Here is an 18,293-nt window from a genome sequence, read left to right as displayed (position 1 = left end):
AAGAGAGCAAGTTTTAAGCTAACTACCAATCAGGAAATCACACAACAAGCATTCCACCAGCAATCCCCAATTCAGACAGATTTGATCAGCACACTTCTGCCACAAGGGTGCAGGAAAAACATAAACCACGTACAACAGCCCTATAACTAACAGACACAATGTAATACAGTGCAATTAACTACTTAAATCAGCATTAGTATAGTTTTTTTTTTTTTTTTTTTTGGGGGGGGGTTGCTATAAAGTAGAACAATAACTGCAAATTCCTTAGAAACTGCTAAAGTGCAGTCGGAGTATATAAAAGAAGTGCAAAAAAAATATTTTTTTGTCTTTTCAGTAGTGGATTGCTCCAGGTGAAAACAGATTCTGAGCAATCAGTAGCACAGCCACCAAACAACGAGTAGCTCTGAGTATCTATGTTAAAGCCTGCACAAATGTGAGGATTAAATACAAGTAAACAGAAACAAGTTTTAAGCCAACTACCAATCAGGAAAGCACACAATAAGCCTTCCACCAGCAATCATCAATTCAGACAGGTCTGATCAGCACACTTCTGCACAAGTTAAAGCTGCATTGTCCAAGGCTAAGAATACAGCTTTCATGGGAACCGATAATATCCCTGGATGTGTTCCACATTAACTACAAAGTGAACTAGCACCACATCTGTGTGCCCTGGTCAATCACAGCCTCACCTCAGGCTTTGTCCCTACTGAATGGTGCACTGCTACAGTCATCCCTCTCCATAAAGGAGGAGTGACTACAGACCCTGGGAATTATCGCCCCATTAGCCTGATGAGTCTGATATATAAGGCTATGGAGTGCATCATCATGGACCTAATTAACAAGGATATAGAGAATCTCTAAACTCTAGATCCCACTCAGTTTGGTTTTGTGAAAGGTAGATCATGCCTGCTCAACCTGGTTGACTTCTTTGAGTCAGTCACCAGAGCTGTAGATGAGGGCAAGGCAGTTCATACAGTCTACATTGATCTGGCTAAGGCCTTTGATACCATTCCACACTCAGGAATTATTGATAAACTCACCAAACTAGACATCAATCCCTATATCACTAGGCGGGTTGCAAATTGGCTCACAGCTAGAACCCACAGTGTGAAAGTAGCGGACTCCAAGTCAGACTGCCAACAAGTCACGAGTGGAGTCCCACAAGGATTGGTCCTGGGTCCTCTCCTGTTTGGTATCTACTTCTCAGAAGTCCAGGCCAACATGGAGGGGCTTTGGCTGTCCACGTTCACAGACAACTGCAAGCTGGGAGCCATTATTAACTCCCAAAGTGATGCAGACATCCTACAAAAAGGCCTCACTGAGACCAATGACTGGTGTCGAAACCATGGTCTTAAGCTTAATGCCAAAAAAATGTGTCGTCATCCCCTTTGGGAAAAACTCAGTTTCCACTAATTACCACATCAATGAGAGCCCACTGAGCACTGAAGGCGTTGTAAGAGATCTGGGGACACAGGTTGACAGCAACCTCTTCTTCAACCAGCACACTACCACTGTGGTCAGAAAGTCCTTCTATGGGGCCCATGTCATTACCAAGGGTTTTGCATCCAGGAAGAAAGAGGTCATCATCTCTCTCTATTCTTCCCTCATTAGGCCAATCATCAAGTATAATGCCCCATTTGGCATGTACCTCACTAGACACATCCAACAGCTGGAAAGGCCACAAAAGTACCTCATGAAGAGGATCCTAGGCCTTAAACATTGTCCTACATGGACAGACTCAAAAAACTCCAGCTATTCTCTGTCTCATATCGTCTACTAAGAGGCGCCCTGTGCTTGACTTACAAAGCCATGTCTGACCCAGCTCGGTTAGAAATGCTACATCTAAAGAAATCCCAATCCCTCTGCAACACACGCTCCAGAGACCTCAACCTCATTGCTACAATCAACAGAACATGCTGGAGAGACAGGCTCCTAACCCAGAGACTGCCCATGCTCTGGAATAGACTTCCCATACATGTCAAGCAGAGTACCTCACTGGCCCTCTTCAACAGAAATATTGATGAGTGGATGGGAAATAGAAAGTTCACCCCAGGGATCACTCCAGTGGCTCTACTTAATAGAGGCACTGGGAACTAACGTCGGGCAGCATGATGCCAGGGCACTTCTATGGGCTAGACTTGTAAATGCTCCAGGGCCATTAGCCTAGTACACACCTATGAAAGTACAGTTTTGTACCTACCATAAATGTAGATGTCCGATAGATATGCAACTGCAGTCATAACATATGGGTTGTCCTGCCTCAGGCAGCCCTCGGTCGGCTGGATTCCAAAGTCTGTTTCCGACGTCGGCTGATGTCGCATTTCTCTCCGACGTCAGAGCGGCTGGAGTACATAAGCATCAGCCGACGCCATCTTCTTCAGTGTTTCTTGCCCCAGATGCCAGGTGCCCTCCAAGGAAGGCTGTAATCAAATTGGAAGATAAAATAGATTTCCAGACAAATAAATAAGCAATAAACAGATACACCATAACAGATATCCCCAGCTAAGGGTAACAGGGATAGGAGTGGACCCAAGGCATAGAGGGGAAGGAGGGAGGGAAAACCCGACTGCAGTTGCATATCTATCGGACATCTACATTTATGGTAGGTACAAAACTGTAGTATGTCCTTCAGGAATGCAACTGCAGTCATAACATATGGGTTGAATACCATAGCTTAGCTGGGGGAGGTGGAATGCTCTAAGATAAGGATGGTGTAGCTATCAATCCCTGCAGGACTGCAGAAGCAAAGCCTGCTCTGGATCTGGAATATAGAGGAAGGTTGTAGTGTTTGGAAAATGTATGCACGGAGCTCCATGTAGCAGCTTCTAGAATGTCTTTTGTAGGCACCCCTCTTAAGAATGCTGTAGAGGTGGCTGTAGCTCTGGTGGAGTGTGGTCTGACATTGGCTGGCACACTCTTTCCATGGAAGGAATAACAGAATCTGATGCAATGTCCAATCCATTTAGAAATTGTCTGTTTTGAAATTGCTTTTCCTTGTACTCCAGGGGCGTAAGCTACAAAAAGTTGATCAGACTTCCTACTGGTCTTGGTTCTGTCCAGGTAGTAGCGAAGCTGTCTGTGAATGTCCAAGGTATGCAACAGTCTTTCCCCTTTGTTCTCAGGATTGGGAAAGAAGGTAGGCAGGTGTATTGCTTGATTTAAAGAGACCCTAGATACCACTTTTGGAAGAAAGGTAGGGTTGGTTCAGAAGAGACCCTGTCTCTGTGAAAAGTTATGAACGGTGGTATAGCCATTAGGGCCTGTAATTCCGAAACCCTTCTTGCTGAGGTAATGGCCAACAGGAATGCTGTCTTCCAGGAGAGAAATTGTAAATCCACAGAAGCTGCTGGCTCAAAGGGAGGTAAAGTCAATTTTTCTAGGACAAAGTTGAGGTCCCAAGCTGGTACTGGTGCCTTTCTTGGGGGCTTTATATTCTTGATTCCTCTAAGAAATTGCCTTAACAAAGGATGTGAAAACACAGGTGGATCAGTGTTGTATCTAGCTGAGATAGCTGAAGCATGTATTTTTATAGAGGAGTATGAGAGTCCATTATGTAGCATATCTGCCAAATATTCCAGGATGAATGGGATGCTCAAAAGTGATGCATCATGGCCCTTGGTGGTATTCCAAATGCTGAATCTCTTCCATTTGGCTGAGTAAACCTTTCTGGTGGATGGTCGGCGGGCTTCTGTCAGTATCCTCTGAACTTCTTTGGAAAGAGGTAGGTTGAGGTTATTCATGGGATCTCCCAAGCTGTTAGCCGTAGCGTCTGGATGTTGGGATGAACTGTCCTGAAGTTGTGTTGAGTCAAAAGTTGGGGCCATTGAGGGAGGGCCCATGTTTTGTTGTGACATATGCTCCGTAGTAGTGGGTACCAGTGCTGTCTTGGCCAGTCCGGAGCTATTAGGATCCCCTTGGGCTGCTCTGCTTTGATCTTTAGTAACACTGTGGTCATCAGTGGCAGAGGTGGAAATGCATAGATTTTTAGGGAGCTCCAGTTGAATGAGAGAGCATCTATTTTCCATGCTTTTGGATGATATGTCCTTGAACAAAACTTCTGTATTTGATGATTGAGGTGGGAGGCAAATAGGTCTTTGTCCGGCCTGCCCCATGTCGAAGTGAGTCGTATAAAGATTTCTGGATGTAACCTCCATTCGTGGGGGTCTAGGAAATTCCTGCTTAGACTGTCCGCCAGAACATTGTCTTTGCCTGGAACAAACTGGGATTGCAACTGTATGTTTAAGCTCAGTGATTTTTCCCAAAGATTCATTGTCAGTCTGCAAAGGGGGTAAGAATGAGTGCCCCCCTGCTTGTTTATGTACCACATCACAGTGGTGTTGTCTGTCCGTATTAGTAGGTGGCCTGGTTGTAGTTGTTGTCCGAAGGCCTCGATGGCATGCATTACTGCCAGCAATTCTTTTTGGTTGATGTGCAGATGTGTTTCCTTTGGAGACCATTGTCCTTGAATACATCTGCCCTCCATGTGTGCCCCCCCATCCAAGGTCTGAGGCGTCTGTGGTCATGGTCTGTGTTATCTGAGGTTTTTTGAATGACATACCTGTGTTTGACTGGCTTACTGAGGCCCACCATAGAAAATCCTTTTGAAGACATGGAATGAGTGGTATGGTTGCTTTTAGGTTGTTGCTGTGTTGAGACCATAAGCTTTTTAGGTACCATTAAAGCTTTCTCATGTGTAGTCTTGCTAGTGGTACCAGGAGAATGCAGGATGCCATGTAACCCAGGGCCTGTAGGAATCTCCTTGCAGTTATCTGGGTGAGCTTTGCTAAAGTTTTGAAGTAAAGAGTTAGCTTCTTTTGCTTGTCTTCTGTCAGGTAAGCCATTTGAGAGGCTGTGTCTAGTTTGGCTCCTAAGAAGGTAATTTGCTGGGATGGCTGAAGTCTTGACTTTTGAAAGTTGACTGTGTATCCCAGAGCCTGTAGCAAATGTATGACATAATTCAAGTTTTTTGTCAAAGTCAGTTTGTCGTCCGCTTGTATGAGGCAATCGTCCAGGTACGGGTAGATTTGAATCCCCTGGAGCCTGCAATGAGCAATTACTGAAGCTAGGCATTTCGTGAATACTCTGGGCGCAGTAGATAAGCCAAATGGCAATGCTGAGAATTGATAATGCTCTGGCCCTGCAAGAAATCTGAGGTATCTTCTGCAGCTGTGTCTGATAGGGACATGCAGGTATGCCTCCTTGAGGTCTAGAGTAATCAGCCAAGACCCCTTGCCCAGCATGGGAAGGAGTTGCTGTAGAGTCAGCATTTTGAACTTTGGTACTATGAGAAAAGTGTTTAAAGCGGACAAGTCCAGTATTGGTCTCCATTGAGTTTCTTTTCTTGGAACAAGGAACAGTCTTGAGTAAAATCCCTGACCTTGTTCTTGTTGTGGAACTTGTTCTATTGCTTTGATCTGAGCAAGCAGAGAAATTTGCTTGATAGCCTCTGCCCTCTGGTTTTGTGGCAGGTTTGGCATACCCAGTTTTCTTGGCAAGGTATGAAAATGGAACCTGTAACCGTGGTCTATAATGTCCAAAATCCATTTGTCCTTTGTCAGTTTGTGCCAATTTCTTGTAAACAGAGATAATTTTCCACCCAAAGGAGCTTCTGCTTGCTCCTTGGTCAGCGGACCTAGAGGAAAGTCATTGAGAATGTCCCTGTGGGGTGGGAGAAACCCCTGTGTCACTTCTTTGGTTTCCTGGTTGCCATTGTCATCCCCTGTAGGATCCTCTGAATTGGCCTCTTCCTCGGGCACGCCTGCTTTTGCCCCTTTGAAATCTTTCAGGATTAGGAAAGGACCAGTTTTTAGAAGGCCAGTTCCTGCTGAATCTAGGTGGCTGAACCTGGAGGAAATCTTTGACTGTCTGAACTGACTTGGCTTTTTCCTCAATGGACTTTAACACATCTTTAGCATTAGCACCAAAAAGCTTGTTCTTTTCCAAGGATGCATCAAGAAGTTTTGCCTTAACATGATCTGGTAAAGGTTGATCTTTTAACCATGCATGTCTACGAATGACTGCCCCTGTCATAGCTGCCCTACATGAAGCTTCCAATGCATCATATCCACACTGTAGAAAGTGATTGCTAACTTGCTGAGAATTGTGTACAGCCTCCTGCAAAGACTTCCTATCTAAAGGTTCAGGGGAGGCCAATCTTTTCTGTAAATCATCTAACAGGAAATCCTGATATTGAAACATGTGAAAGAGACAATTGAGAGCTCTCATAGATAAAGTAGTGGAGGTGTAGACCTTCTTCCCCCATCTCTCTAAGGACCTTGCTTCCCTGTCGGAGGGCAAAGGGTTTTTGGAGGTGGTAGCTGAAACCCCTTTAGGCCCCTGGGAAATTGTTTCTAAATCAACAGCATGGGCCCTAAAGAAATGAGAATGTGTTTCTGGGACCCTATAGTATCTGTCAGGCTTGACAGGAGCAGGAGGAAGAGTATCAGGGGTAACACTGAAGTCAGAGTATAAATCATCCAAAACATCAAGCACAGGAGGTATAGCTAAAGGTCTGTGTTGGGGTTTTTTAAGGAAGGTTCGAAGGCGCTTTCTGGAATCTGAATATTCCTGGCCTTGCCACTTAAAATGCTCCCTCATGGAATGCAGAACTTCCCCAAAAGACATATCCTCAGGAGGAGAAGCTGAAGGGATAGAGTCCTCTGCATCTGAATCCTCGTAGGTCTGGAAGGGCTCTTCCTGGCTTTCGGAGTGAACAGAGTCCTCAGAATCTTCATCTGTGGGGAGAGGGTCAGGGGGTTCAACCCTAGGCCTCTTATCAGGAGGAGTCTGGGATCCTCTCTCAGGATGGGCCTGGGAACCCTTGATCATGGAAATTAAATCTGCGGCCATAGCCATGATTTGAGTTTCAGGAGTAGGCTGAGGTAAGGTCTTAGCAGAAAGATGCTTGGACTTGCTGGCTGCCTTGGCACGTGTGTAGGCCTTGATAGACATGGACATGGGAGGCCTAGCCGCTCCACGTGCAGGAGTGACCTTATCCACAGCAATGGTCTCGGGCATTTCCTCGGTTTCAGTATCCGGAGGAAAGTCAATAACTGGCGGAGTGGCCTCCGGTATCGGAGGTATCGGTAATGCGGTGTCTTCGGTTCGGAGCGGTGGAATAACCGCCTCAGAGGGAACCGGAGCACTCGCGGTTAATTTTGGCGTGGTGTCGGTGGAAGACGCGGGCCGAGGATGTCGGTCCCGGTCTTTTCGTTTCTTAGGAGTCTGCGTTGTCGGTTGTTCCGACGGCATCGTATAATCAAATTTATCGCGGAAAAAGTCTTCAGCGAACTCCGCCCGGCGCCTGAGAGTGCACTTGTTAAAGCGAGCACAGGCGGCACAGGCTGAGACGTCGTGGTCTGGGCCAAGGCAAGGGAGGCAGTAAGAGTGGAAATCCTTATGAGGTATTTGTTTACCACAAGACAAACAATTATTTACTTTTTCAGTAATTTCTGACATCGGCTGAGGCAAGAAAAGGTCCCCAACGGGGTACTTAGCTTTTTTGATGACTTCGGATTTGAAGAATACAGGAGCTGACCGACCGGCACTTGTGAACTGCTTCTGCTTTGGGCACCGCGCGGCAAGAAAGACTGGAGAAGATGGCGTCGGCTGATGCTTATGTACTCCAGCCGCTCGGACGTCGGAGAGAAATGCGACATCAGCCGACGTCGGACCCAGACTTTGGAATCCGGCCGACCGAGGGCTGCCTGAGGCAGGACAAAGTACAGTTTTGTACCTACCATAAATGTAGATGTCCGATAGATATGCAACTGCAGTCATAACATATGGGTTGTCCTGCCTCAGGCAGCCCACGGTCGGCCGGATTCCAAAGTCTGGGTCCGACGTCGGCTGATGTCGCATTTCTCTCCGACGTCAGAGCGGCTGGAGTACATAAGCATCAGCCGGCGCCATCTTCTTCAGTGTTTCTTGCCCCAGATGCCAGGTGCCCTCCAAGGAAGGCTGTAATCAAATTGGAAGATAAAACAGATTTCCAGACAAATAAATAAGCAATAAACAGATACACCATAACAGATATCCCCAGCTAAGGGTAACAGGGATAGGAGTGGACCCAAGGCATAGAGGGGAAGGAGGGAGGAAAAACCCGACTGCAGTTGCATATCTATCGGACATCTACATTTATGGTAGGTACAAAACTGTACTATGTCCTTCAAGAATGCAACTGCAGTCATAACATATGGGTTGAATACCATAGCTTAGCTGGGGGAGGTGGAAAGCTCTAAGAAAAGGATGGTGTAGCTATCAATCCCTGCAGGACTGCAGAAGCAATGCCTGCTCTGGATCTGGAATATAGAGGAAGGTTGTAGTGTTTGGAAAATGTATGCACGGAGCTCCATGTAGCAGCTTCTAGAATGTCTTTTGTAGGCACCCCTCTTAAGAATGCTGTTGAGGTGGCTGTAGCTCTGGTGGAGTGTGGTCTGACATTGGCTGGTACACTCTTTCCATGGAAGGAATAACAGAATCTGATGCAATGTCCAATCCATTTTGAAATAGTCTGTTTTGAAATTGCTTTTCCTTGTACTCTAGGGGCGTAAGCTACAAAAAGCTGATCAGACTTCCTACTGGTCTTGGTTCTGTCCAGGTGGTAGTGAAGTTGTCTGTGAATGTCCAAGGTATGCAACAGTCTTTCCCCTTTGTTCTCAGGATTGGGAAAGAAAGTAGGCAGGTGAATGGCTTGATTCAGAGAAACCCTAGATACCACTTTTGGCATAAAGGTAGGGTTGGTTCGTAAGGAGACCCTGTCTCTGTGAAAGATTATGAAAGGTGGTATTGCCATTAGGGCCTGTAGTTCCGAAACCCTTCTTGCTGAGGTAATTGCCAACAGGAAAGCTGTCTTCCATGAGAGAAATTGTAAGTCCACAGAAGCTGCTGGCTCAAAGGGAGGTAGAGTCAATTTTTCTAGGACAAAGTTGAGGTCCCAAGCTGGTACTGGAGCCTTTCTTGGTGGCTTTATATTCTTGATTCCCCTAAGAAATTGCCTTAACAAAGGATGTGAAAACACAGGTGGATCAGTGTTATATCTAGCTGAAATAGCTGAAGCATGTATTTTTATGGAAGAATATGAGAGTCCATTCTGTAGCATATCTGCCAAATATTCCAGAATGAGAGGGATGCTCAATAATGATGCATCATGACCCTTGCTGGTATTCCAAATGCTGAATCTCTTCCATTTTGCTGAGTAAACATTTCTGGTGGATGGTCTTCGGGCTTCTGTTAGTATCCTCTGAACTTCCTTGGAGAGAGACAGATTGAGGTTATTCATGGGATCTCCCAAGCTGTTAGCTGTAGAGTCTGAATGTTGGGGTGTACTGTCTTGAAGTTGTGTTGAGTCAAAAGTTGGGGCCATTGGGGAGGGCCCATGTTTTGTTGTGACATATGCTCCGTAGTAGTGGGTACCAGTGCTGTCTTGGCCAGTCTGGAGCTATTAGGATCCCCTTGGGCTTCTCTGCTTTGATCTTTAGCAATACTGTGGTCATCAGTGGCAGAGGTGGGAATGCATAGATTTTTAGGAAGTTCCAGTTGAATGAGAGAGCATCTATTTTCCATGCTTGTGGATGATATGTCCTTGAACAGAACTTTTGTAGATGATGATTGAGGTGGGAGGCAAATAGGTCTACTTCTGGCCTTGCCCCATGTCGAGGTGAGTCGTATGAAGATTTCTGGGTGTAACCTCCACTCGTGGGGGTCTAGGAAATTCCTGCTTAGGCTGTCCGCCAGCACATTGTCTTTGCCTGGAACAAACTGGGATTGCAACTGTATGTTTAGGCTCAGTGATTTTTCCCAAAGATTCATTGTCAGTCTGCAAAGGGGGTAAGAATGGGTGCCCCCTGCTTGTTTATGTACCACATCACAGTGGTGTTGTCTGTCCGTATTAGCAGGTGGCCTTGCTGAAGCTGTTGTCGAAAGGCCTCGATGGCATGCATTACTGCCAGCATTTCTTTTTGGTTGATATGCAGATGTGTTTCCTTTGGAGACCATTGTCCTTGAATACATCTGCCCTCCATGTGCGCCCCCCATCCAAGGTCTGAGGTGTCTGTGGTCATGGTCTGTGTTATCTCAGGTTTTTTGAATGACATACCTGTGTTTGCCTGGCTTACCGAGGCCCACCATAGAAATTCCTTCTGTAGGCATGGAATGAGCGGTATGGTTGCCTCTAAGTTGTTGCTGTGCTGAGACCATAAGCCTTTTAGGTACCATTGTAGCTTTCTCTTGTGTAGTCTTGCTAATGGAACCAGGAGAATGCAGGATGCCATGTAACCCAGGGCCTGTAGGAATCTCCTTGCAGTCATCTGGGTGAGCTTTGCCAAACCTTTGAAATAATGAGTTAACTTCTTTTGCTTGTCTTCTGTCAGGTAAGCCATTTGAGAGGCTGTGTCTAGTTTGGCTCCTAAGAAGGTTATTTGCTGGGATGGCTGAAGTCTTGACTTTTGGAAGTTGACTGTGTATCCCAGAGCCTGTAGCAATTGTATGACATAATTCAAGTTTTTTGTCAAAATCAGTTTGTCGTCCGCTTGTATGAGGCAGTTGTCCAGGTACGGGTAAATTTGGATCCCCTGGAGCCTGCAATGAGCAATTACTGAAGCTAGGCATTTCGTGAATACTCTGGGCGCAGTAGATAAACCAAATGGCAATGCTGAGAATTGATAATGCTCTGGCTCTGCAAGAAATCTGAGGTATCTTCTGCAGCTGTGTCTGATAGGGACATGCAGGTATGCCTCCTTGAGGTCCAGAGTAATCAGCCAAGACCCCTTGCCCAGCATGGGAAGGAGTTGCTGTAGAGTCAGCATTTTGAACTTTGGTACTATGAGAAAAGTGTTTAATGCGGACAAATCCAGTATTGGTCTCCATTGAGTTTCTTTTCTTGGAACAAGGAATAGTCTTGAGTAAAACCCCTGGCCTTGTTCTTGTTGTGCAACTTTTTCTATTGCTTTGATGTGAGCAAGCAGAGAAATTTGCTTGATAGCCTCTGCCCTCTGGTTTTGTGGTAGGTTTGGCATGCCTTGTTTTCTTGGTAAGGTATGAAAATGGAACCTGTAACCTTGGTCTATAATGTCCAAAATCCATTTGTCCTTTGTCAATCTGTGCCAATTGTCTGAAAACAGAGATAATTTTCTGCCCAAAGGAGCTTCTGTTTGCTCCTTGGTCAGCGGTAGTAGAGGAAAGTCATTGAGATTGTCCCTGTGGGTGGGAGAAACCCTGCGTCACTTCTTTGGTTTGCTGGTTGCCATTGTCGTCCCCTGTAGGAACCTCTGTATTGTCCTCTTCCTCGGCCACGCCTGCTTTTACCCCTTTGAAATCTTTCAGGATTAGGAAAGGACCAGTTTTTTGAAGGCCAATTTCTGCTAAATCTGGGAGGCTGAACCTGGAGGAAATCTTTGACTGTCTAAACTGACTTGGCTTTTTCCTCTATGGACTTTAACACATCTTTAGCATTGGCACCAAAAAGCTTGTTCTTTTCCAAGGGTGCATCAAGAAGTTTTGCCTTAACATGATCTGGTAGAGGTTGTTCTTTTAACCATGCATGTCTACGAATGACCGCCCCTGTCATAGCTGCCCTACATGAAGCTTCCAATGCATCATATCCACACTGCAGAAAGTGATTGCTAACTTGCTGAGAATTATGTACAGCCTCCTGCAAAGATTTCCTATCTAAAGGTTCAGGAGAGGCCAATGTTTTCTGTAAATCATCTAACAGGTAATCCTGATATTGAAACATATGAAAGAGACAATTGAGAGCTCTCATAGATAAAGTAGTGGAGGTGTAGACCTTCTTCCCCCATCTCTCTAATGACCTAGCTTCCTGTTGGAAGGTAAGGGTTTTGGAGGTGGTAGCTGAAACTCCTTTCGGTCCCTGTGAAATTGTTTCTAAATCAACAGCATGGGCCCTAAAGAAATGAGAATGTGTTTCTGGGACCCTATAGTATCTGTCAGGCTTGGCAGGAGCAGGAGGAAGAGTATCAGGGGTAACACTGGAGTCAGAGTATAGATCATCCAAAACATCAAGCACAGGAGGTATAGCTAAGGGCCTGTGTTGGGGCTTTTTAAGGAAGGTACGAAGGCACTTTCTGGAATCAGACTATTCCTGGCCTTGCCACTTAAAATGTTCCCTCATGGAATGTAGAACTTCCCCAAAATAAATATCCTCAGGAGGGGAGGCCGAGGGGATGGAATCCTCTGCATCCGAGTCCTCATAGGTCTGGAAGGGCTCTTCCTGGCTATCAGAGTGAACAGAGTCCTCAGAATCTTCATCTGAAGGGAGAGGGTCGGAGGGTTCAACCCGGGGCCTCTTATCAGAAGGAGGCTGGGATCCTCTCTCTGGATGGGCCTGGGAACCTCTGATCATGGAAATTAAGTCTGCGGCCATAGTCATGATTTGTGTTTCAGGAGTAGGCTGAGGTAAGGCTTTAGCAGTAAGGTGCTTGGTCTTGCTGGCTGCCTTAGCACGTGTGTAGGCCTTGATAGACATGGACATGGGAGGCCTAGCAGCTCCACGTGCAGGAGTGACCTTATCCACAGCAATGGTCTCGGGCATTTCCTCGGTTTCAGTATCCGGAGGAAAATCAATAACTGGCATCGGTGTGGTCTCCGGTATCGGAGGTATCGGTAATGCGGTGTCTTCGGTTGAGCGGTGGAATAACCGCCTCAGAGGGAACCGGGCACTCGTGGTTAATTTTGGCGTGGTGTCGGTGGAAGGCGGGCCGAGGATGTCGGTCCCGGTCTTTTCGTTTCTTAGGAGTCTACGATGTCGGTAGTTCCGACGGCATTGTATAATCGAATTTTTCGCCGAAAAAGTCTTCAGCGAACTCCGCCCGGCGCCTAAGAGTGCGCTTATTGAAGCGAGCACAGGCGGCACAGGCCGAGACGTCGTGGTCTGGGCCAAGGCAAGGAAGGCAGTAAGAGTGGAAATTCTTATGAGGTATTTGTTTACCACAAGACAAACAATTATTTACTTTTTCAGTAATTTCTGACATCGGCTGAGGCAAGAAAAGGTCCCCAACGGGGGAAATTAGCTTTTTTGATGACTTCGGAGGAGCTGACCGACCGGCACTTGCGAACTGCTTCTGCTTCGGGCACCGCGCGGCAAGAAAGACTGGAGAAAATGGCGTCGGCTGATGCTTATGTACTCCAGCCGCTCTGACGTCGGAGAGAAATGCGACATCAGCCGACGTCGGACCCAGACTTTGGAATCCGGCCGACCGAGGGCTGCCTGAGGCAGGACAACCCATATGTTATGACTGCAGTTGCATTCTTGAAGGACATCCCATATGTTATGACTGCAGTTGCATTCTTGAAGGACATCCTATGAACAAGATTACAGAAACACACCTTGTTAATGCAGAATAGCTGGTTTGGACCCCAAGTGTAACAAGACCACACAGCCTACATACAAAAGCCCTACAACTATCAGCTACAATGTAATACAGTGCAATTATCTAGATAAAGCAGCAGCAGACAGTACATTTTTTTGAAACTGTTAAAGTACAGTCACAGTATAAAGGAGATGTACAAAAAATACACAGTGCTTCCCAGCTCAGATGGACCATTTTTTTTCCTTGGGTCAAATGAAACTTTCATATTAGTAATGTAAGCAATGTTCAAGATCTTTTACTTCACTTTCCAATACATTAACATGAAAATGTTGCTGAAATGCTGACCTGATTCAATGTCTTCCACAGATCCTGTAACACCGGAGCTCTGCAAATGAACCAGAAGGCAGAAGGTTACCACAATACGTCAAAAGTAGACTTAAAATTATTCCAAAACCTAAAAAAAGAACAGTACATCTACATATACCAAAACAATGCAAAGCATCATGGGAACCACTTGCACATTCATATGAAATCATTCAGAACAGATAATCTTCGAAGCAAAACCAAGTTACAATAAAAGTCTTACACCACAATTAGTAAAGCTCAAATTTAACAGAAAATTACCATGATTTACACCACGTTGTACAATGATAACTCTAAGTAAAGAAAACTTGAGCGTGCTATCTGCTGTTCTTGACCAGATCAATGGTACTATTTTATTTTCCAACCAGCACCCTAGTCTGCTTTATACTTTATACATAAGAAAACCTGATGCATCCTGCTCCTGCCTCCACAATGTCAACTAATTAAATAAATCCACATTGTCAGAGTCCTCCAATGCTCTGCTGATGCTTGTTCTGAATTATGTATCCCAATATGCATTTGAGTCAAGTAGCTTCATGTGTTGACCATGACCTGGCCCTGCAATCAAGGAGCCTCAATTCTCACCACTAACACCAGGGAAGTCATCTCTGAGAAGAGAGGAAAGTATAACTAATACACACAGTAAAGTACAATTTCCCTTAAGTGCACACAGAGATCACAGTCAGTCTGGGGCTGGTTGCTCCCTTGCTCTCCAGGTCTCCAATAACACTCCCCACTGGCACAGCTATAGGGTCCAGGTCTCAGCCTAGCTGGGCAAGCTAAAACCTCCAGCACCCTCTCTGTCCAACCAGTGCTTTGTGTCCCTGCCCAATTAGCTAACACAACACAAACACACTTTGAGATAAGTATTTATACAACTTCACAGACACTCCTGGGAAAGGCTGACACATATTCTCCAGCTGTGCCCCTTTACCCAGACCATTACGTAGTAATCCCTGCCACCACCCAGCTAATAATATCCACTACTAAAAGGCCCTTAAAAGGGTGTGTAATTATTACTGTGCAATATCATTATCCAATGGTAATATGACTACTCAGTCTATGCTTATTGGAAGGGCTTAGACAGTAAACTCTATAAATATGTACTCTAAAGCATAATTTATCTCTACATGAACCAGCCACAGGTAGAAGGTTTCAAAAATATTTAATAATAAATACTTAAAACACAAAACTACTACATCACAGAAATAGCTAAGAGTTCAGAGATCACACAGAAACTTAAAATAATACAGTAGGACAGGTCTGATTTCAAAGACAAATACCTAATTAATGTTTACTGGCTTTAGCTATTCCTAAAAGAAATCACAGTGCTAAAACTTACATGTGAGCATAAGGCAGAGTGCTGATAAGGTGGATATCAAGATCAAAATGCTCACAGTCTCTCACTGAGCAATAGTTTTTAAACACTAACCAACAGCTCTGCTGAGGCCCTCCCAAATGACATCATTTTGACACTTAGATTTTCTCAGGCAGCAAACTGCAATATTTAGCAAGATACCACCTGCTCAGAAAACTACAACAATACAAGGCATTTCACATATACACTCTAGCAGAAACCAGAGCAATAAAGCACCTTCCACATGTAAATTTTGGCCCTTAACTTTAGCCTTAAACAATGGGCATGAAACCTTTATCCAGACTCACTGGAACCAAATTCTAACATGAAAGGGTCACAACATGTTTCACTGGGCCAGTAGAGTGCAATATTGTCATATATTTTGCAGTTCCACATTTCACAGTATTCTTTTACACTCAAGAAAACATGCCTGTACTTTTACATTTACTTACAAATGCCAGAATTATATATCAAATTCTATTTGACTAGGCTGGCAGCCTTCGCCCATCTCTCCTCAATCATCACATCGCCCCCCCCAGGGGAACTCAAGCAAGTTTTTCAACTGCCCCTTGAGAAACATCGCTTGAGAGTGTCAGGTCTATCTGGCTGTACCTCACCCCATTCCCCGTCTTGAGAGCCCATCTGCATTGGGATCGCTCCTCCCACTGCGGTGCTGCACTGACATATCATATGCTTGCAACCTCAGAATCCATCTTAGCAACTTGGCATTTTGCTGACTGGCTCTGTTTAACCATGTTAGAGGGTTGTGATCTATCATCACAGTGAATTTTCTTCCATACAGATAAGGCTGAAGTTTTTGTAGTGCCCACACTATGGGCAGACATTCCTTTTCTACCGCAAAATAGCATTCCCCCCTGGGTTGGAGCCTATGACTGAGATAAACCACTGGGTGCTCTTCTCCCTCTGAAGAAATGTGGCTAAGTACAGCACCCACCCCACAGTTTGAAGCATCCACCTGCACAACAAAGTCTTTGCTGTAGTCTGGATTGGTTAACACAGGGGGCCCTCCCAAAGCTTCCTTAAGCTTCTGAAATGCCTGCTCACATGTTGGGGTCCAGACTAACTTATCTGGCCTATTCTTCCTTGTCAGGTCTGTGAGGGGAGCAGCTATGGTACTATAATTGAGAACGAACTATCTGTAGTACCCTTCTGTCCCTAAGAATGTCCTCACCTGCTTTTTGGTAATAGGTGCAGGCCATGCCTGTATGACTTCCACTTTGGCAGGTTCTGGCCTTATCTTACCTCTCCCCACTCTATGTCCTAGGTAGGAGACCTCTGCCATACCCACCTGACATTTGCTCAGTTTAATAGTCAAACCTGCCCTCTGTAGTCTGTCCAGCACCTCCCTGACATGCTGAAGGTGCTCTTGCCAGGAATGACTGTAGATAGCAATATAATCCATGTAAGCAAGGGCAAACCCTCCTGCTCCTGCTAAGATATGATCTACCAGCCTCTGGAAAGTTGCTGAGGCATTATTCATCCCAAAGGGCATCTTTGTAAATTCATACAAGCCAAAAGGAGTCACAAAGACTGACTTCTCTCTAGCACTGGGAGTCAAAGTCACCTGCCAGTAACCCTTAGCAAGATCAATGGTTGTAAGATGCTTAGGCCCACCCAGCTGCTCTAGGGCCTCATCTGTCCTAAGCATGGGGTAAGCATCTGCTTCTTTGTGACTATTTAATTCCCTGTAATCCACACAGAACATGTTGCTGCCATCCTTCTTTGGCACCAACACCACTGGTGAGGCCCAGGGAATGTTGGACTCTTGAATCACCCCTAATTCCAACATCTCCTGTACCTCCTCCCTCAGAGTCTGTTTGACTCTCTCAGACACCCTATAAGGGGCCTGCCTGATAGGCCTTTGGGGTCCTGTATCCACCTGGTGCTGCACCAGGTGGGTGCTCCCTGGTTTCCCGGTGAACATGCCCCCAAACTCCTGCAACACTGCTCAGATTTCTCGAACCTGGGTAGGAGATAGCTGCTGGGACATTGCTACCCCTCCCACCGAGGTGTCAGCCCGAGCCTCACTGAGGAGATCAGTCCCCAGATCTCCCTCAGACTCCTCCTGCAATCCACTGCAAATGCTCAGCACAAGGGCCTCCCTATCATGGTAAGGTTTCATCATGTTAACCTAGTACAATTTGTGCCCCTGCTGTCTGCCTAGCACTTCCACCATGTAGTTAACATCACTTACCTTTCTTACCACCTTGTAGGGTCTCTCCCAAGCTGCTTGCAGCTTGTTGTGTCTGACAGGAATGAGAACCATCACCTGCTGCCCTACAGCATACTCTCTAACTCAAGCATTCCTGTCATACCACACCTTTTTTGTTGTTGGGCTTCTGCCAGGTTCTCCTGGGCCAGGCCCATGAGTTCCCTGAGCCTTGTCCTGGGGTTCAGGACATATGCCACAACAGATTCCTTGCGAGACTCACACTCACCTTCCCACTCATCTCAAATTAAATCTAGAGGTCCCCTCACCCTATGCCCATACAGCAACTCAAAGGGTGAAAAAAATGTGGATTCCTGGGGAACCTCTCTGTAAGCAAACAACAGATGGGGCAAAAATGTGTCCCACTCCCTCTTAAACTGATCTGCAAATGCCCGTAGCATGGACTTGATTGTAGAGTTTAACCTCTCAACAAGACCATAAGTCTGGGGATGGTAAGGGGTGGTCTTCATGTGCTTCACCCAACAGGACTTCCACAGACAAGCCAGCAGGTCTGACATAAAATTGGCACCTCTGTCAGACAGTATTTCCTTTGGGAAACCTACCCTGCTGAAAATCTCTAGCAAAGCATTTGCCACCTTCTCGGCCTCAATGGAGGACAAAGCCACTGCCTCAGGGTATCATGTAGCATAATCCACTACCACTAGGATATACTTTTTCCCTGTGGAACTTGGGGTACTCAGAGGACCCACAACATCCATAACTACCCTCTAAAATGGCTCCTCAATCAAAGGCAAAGGCATCAAAGGGTTACAGGTCAATAGAAGTTTTGCATAATATGCCTCTTTGTACATTTTATGCCCATATGACCTGCAAAGGGAATATCATGGGCTATGGCTAGAAGCGCCAGACGCTAAGCTCTAGGCACTACCAACTGCTGTACTCTCTCACCTTCTAGCCCTCCCTCAGGGGTCCACTCTCTGTACAGTAACCCTTTGTTCCAGTATACAGATTCCCCGTTCCCTTGAGAATCAGGTGCCTCCCTAGCTACCTGCCT

General features: G+C 45.8%; 1 protein-coding gene across 1 annotated transcript in view; it reads right to left on the bottom strand.

Moving 5' to 3' along the window:
- Positions 1 to 18,293, bottom strand: part of ZC3H7A (zinc finger CCCH-type containing 7A) — a 1,693,893-nt gene that overhangs the window by 773,732 nt on the left and 901,868 nt on the right. Inside the window, exon 8 of the mRNA XM_044089416.1 lies at positions 13,674 to 13,713. Coding sequence (XP_043945351.1) covers positions 13,674 to 13,713 — 40 coding nt within the window. The remainder of the gene's footprint in view (positions 1 to 13,673; positions 13,714 to 18,293) is intronic.

Source organism: Protopterus annectens, chromosome 12.part0 (assembly GCF_019279795.1).
Source record: "Protopterus annectens isolate FY-2018-M chromosome 12.part0, PAN1.0, whole genome shotgun sequence".
Lineage (NCBI taxonomy): Eukaryota > Metazoa > Chordata > Ceratodontiformes > Protopteridae > Protopterus > Protopterus annectens.
This window is presented reverse-complemented; position numbering and strand designations above follow the sequence as displayed.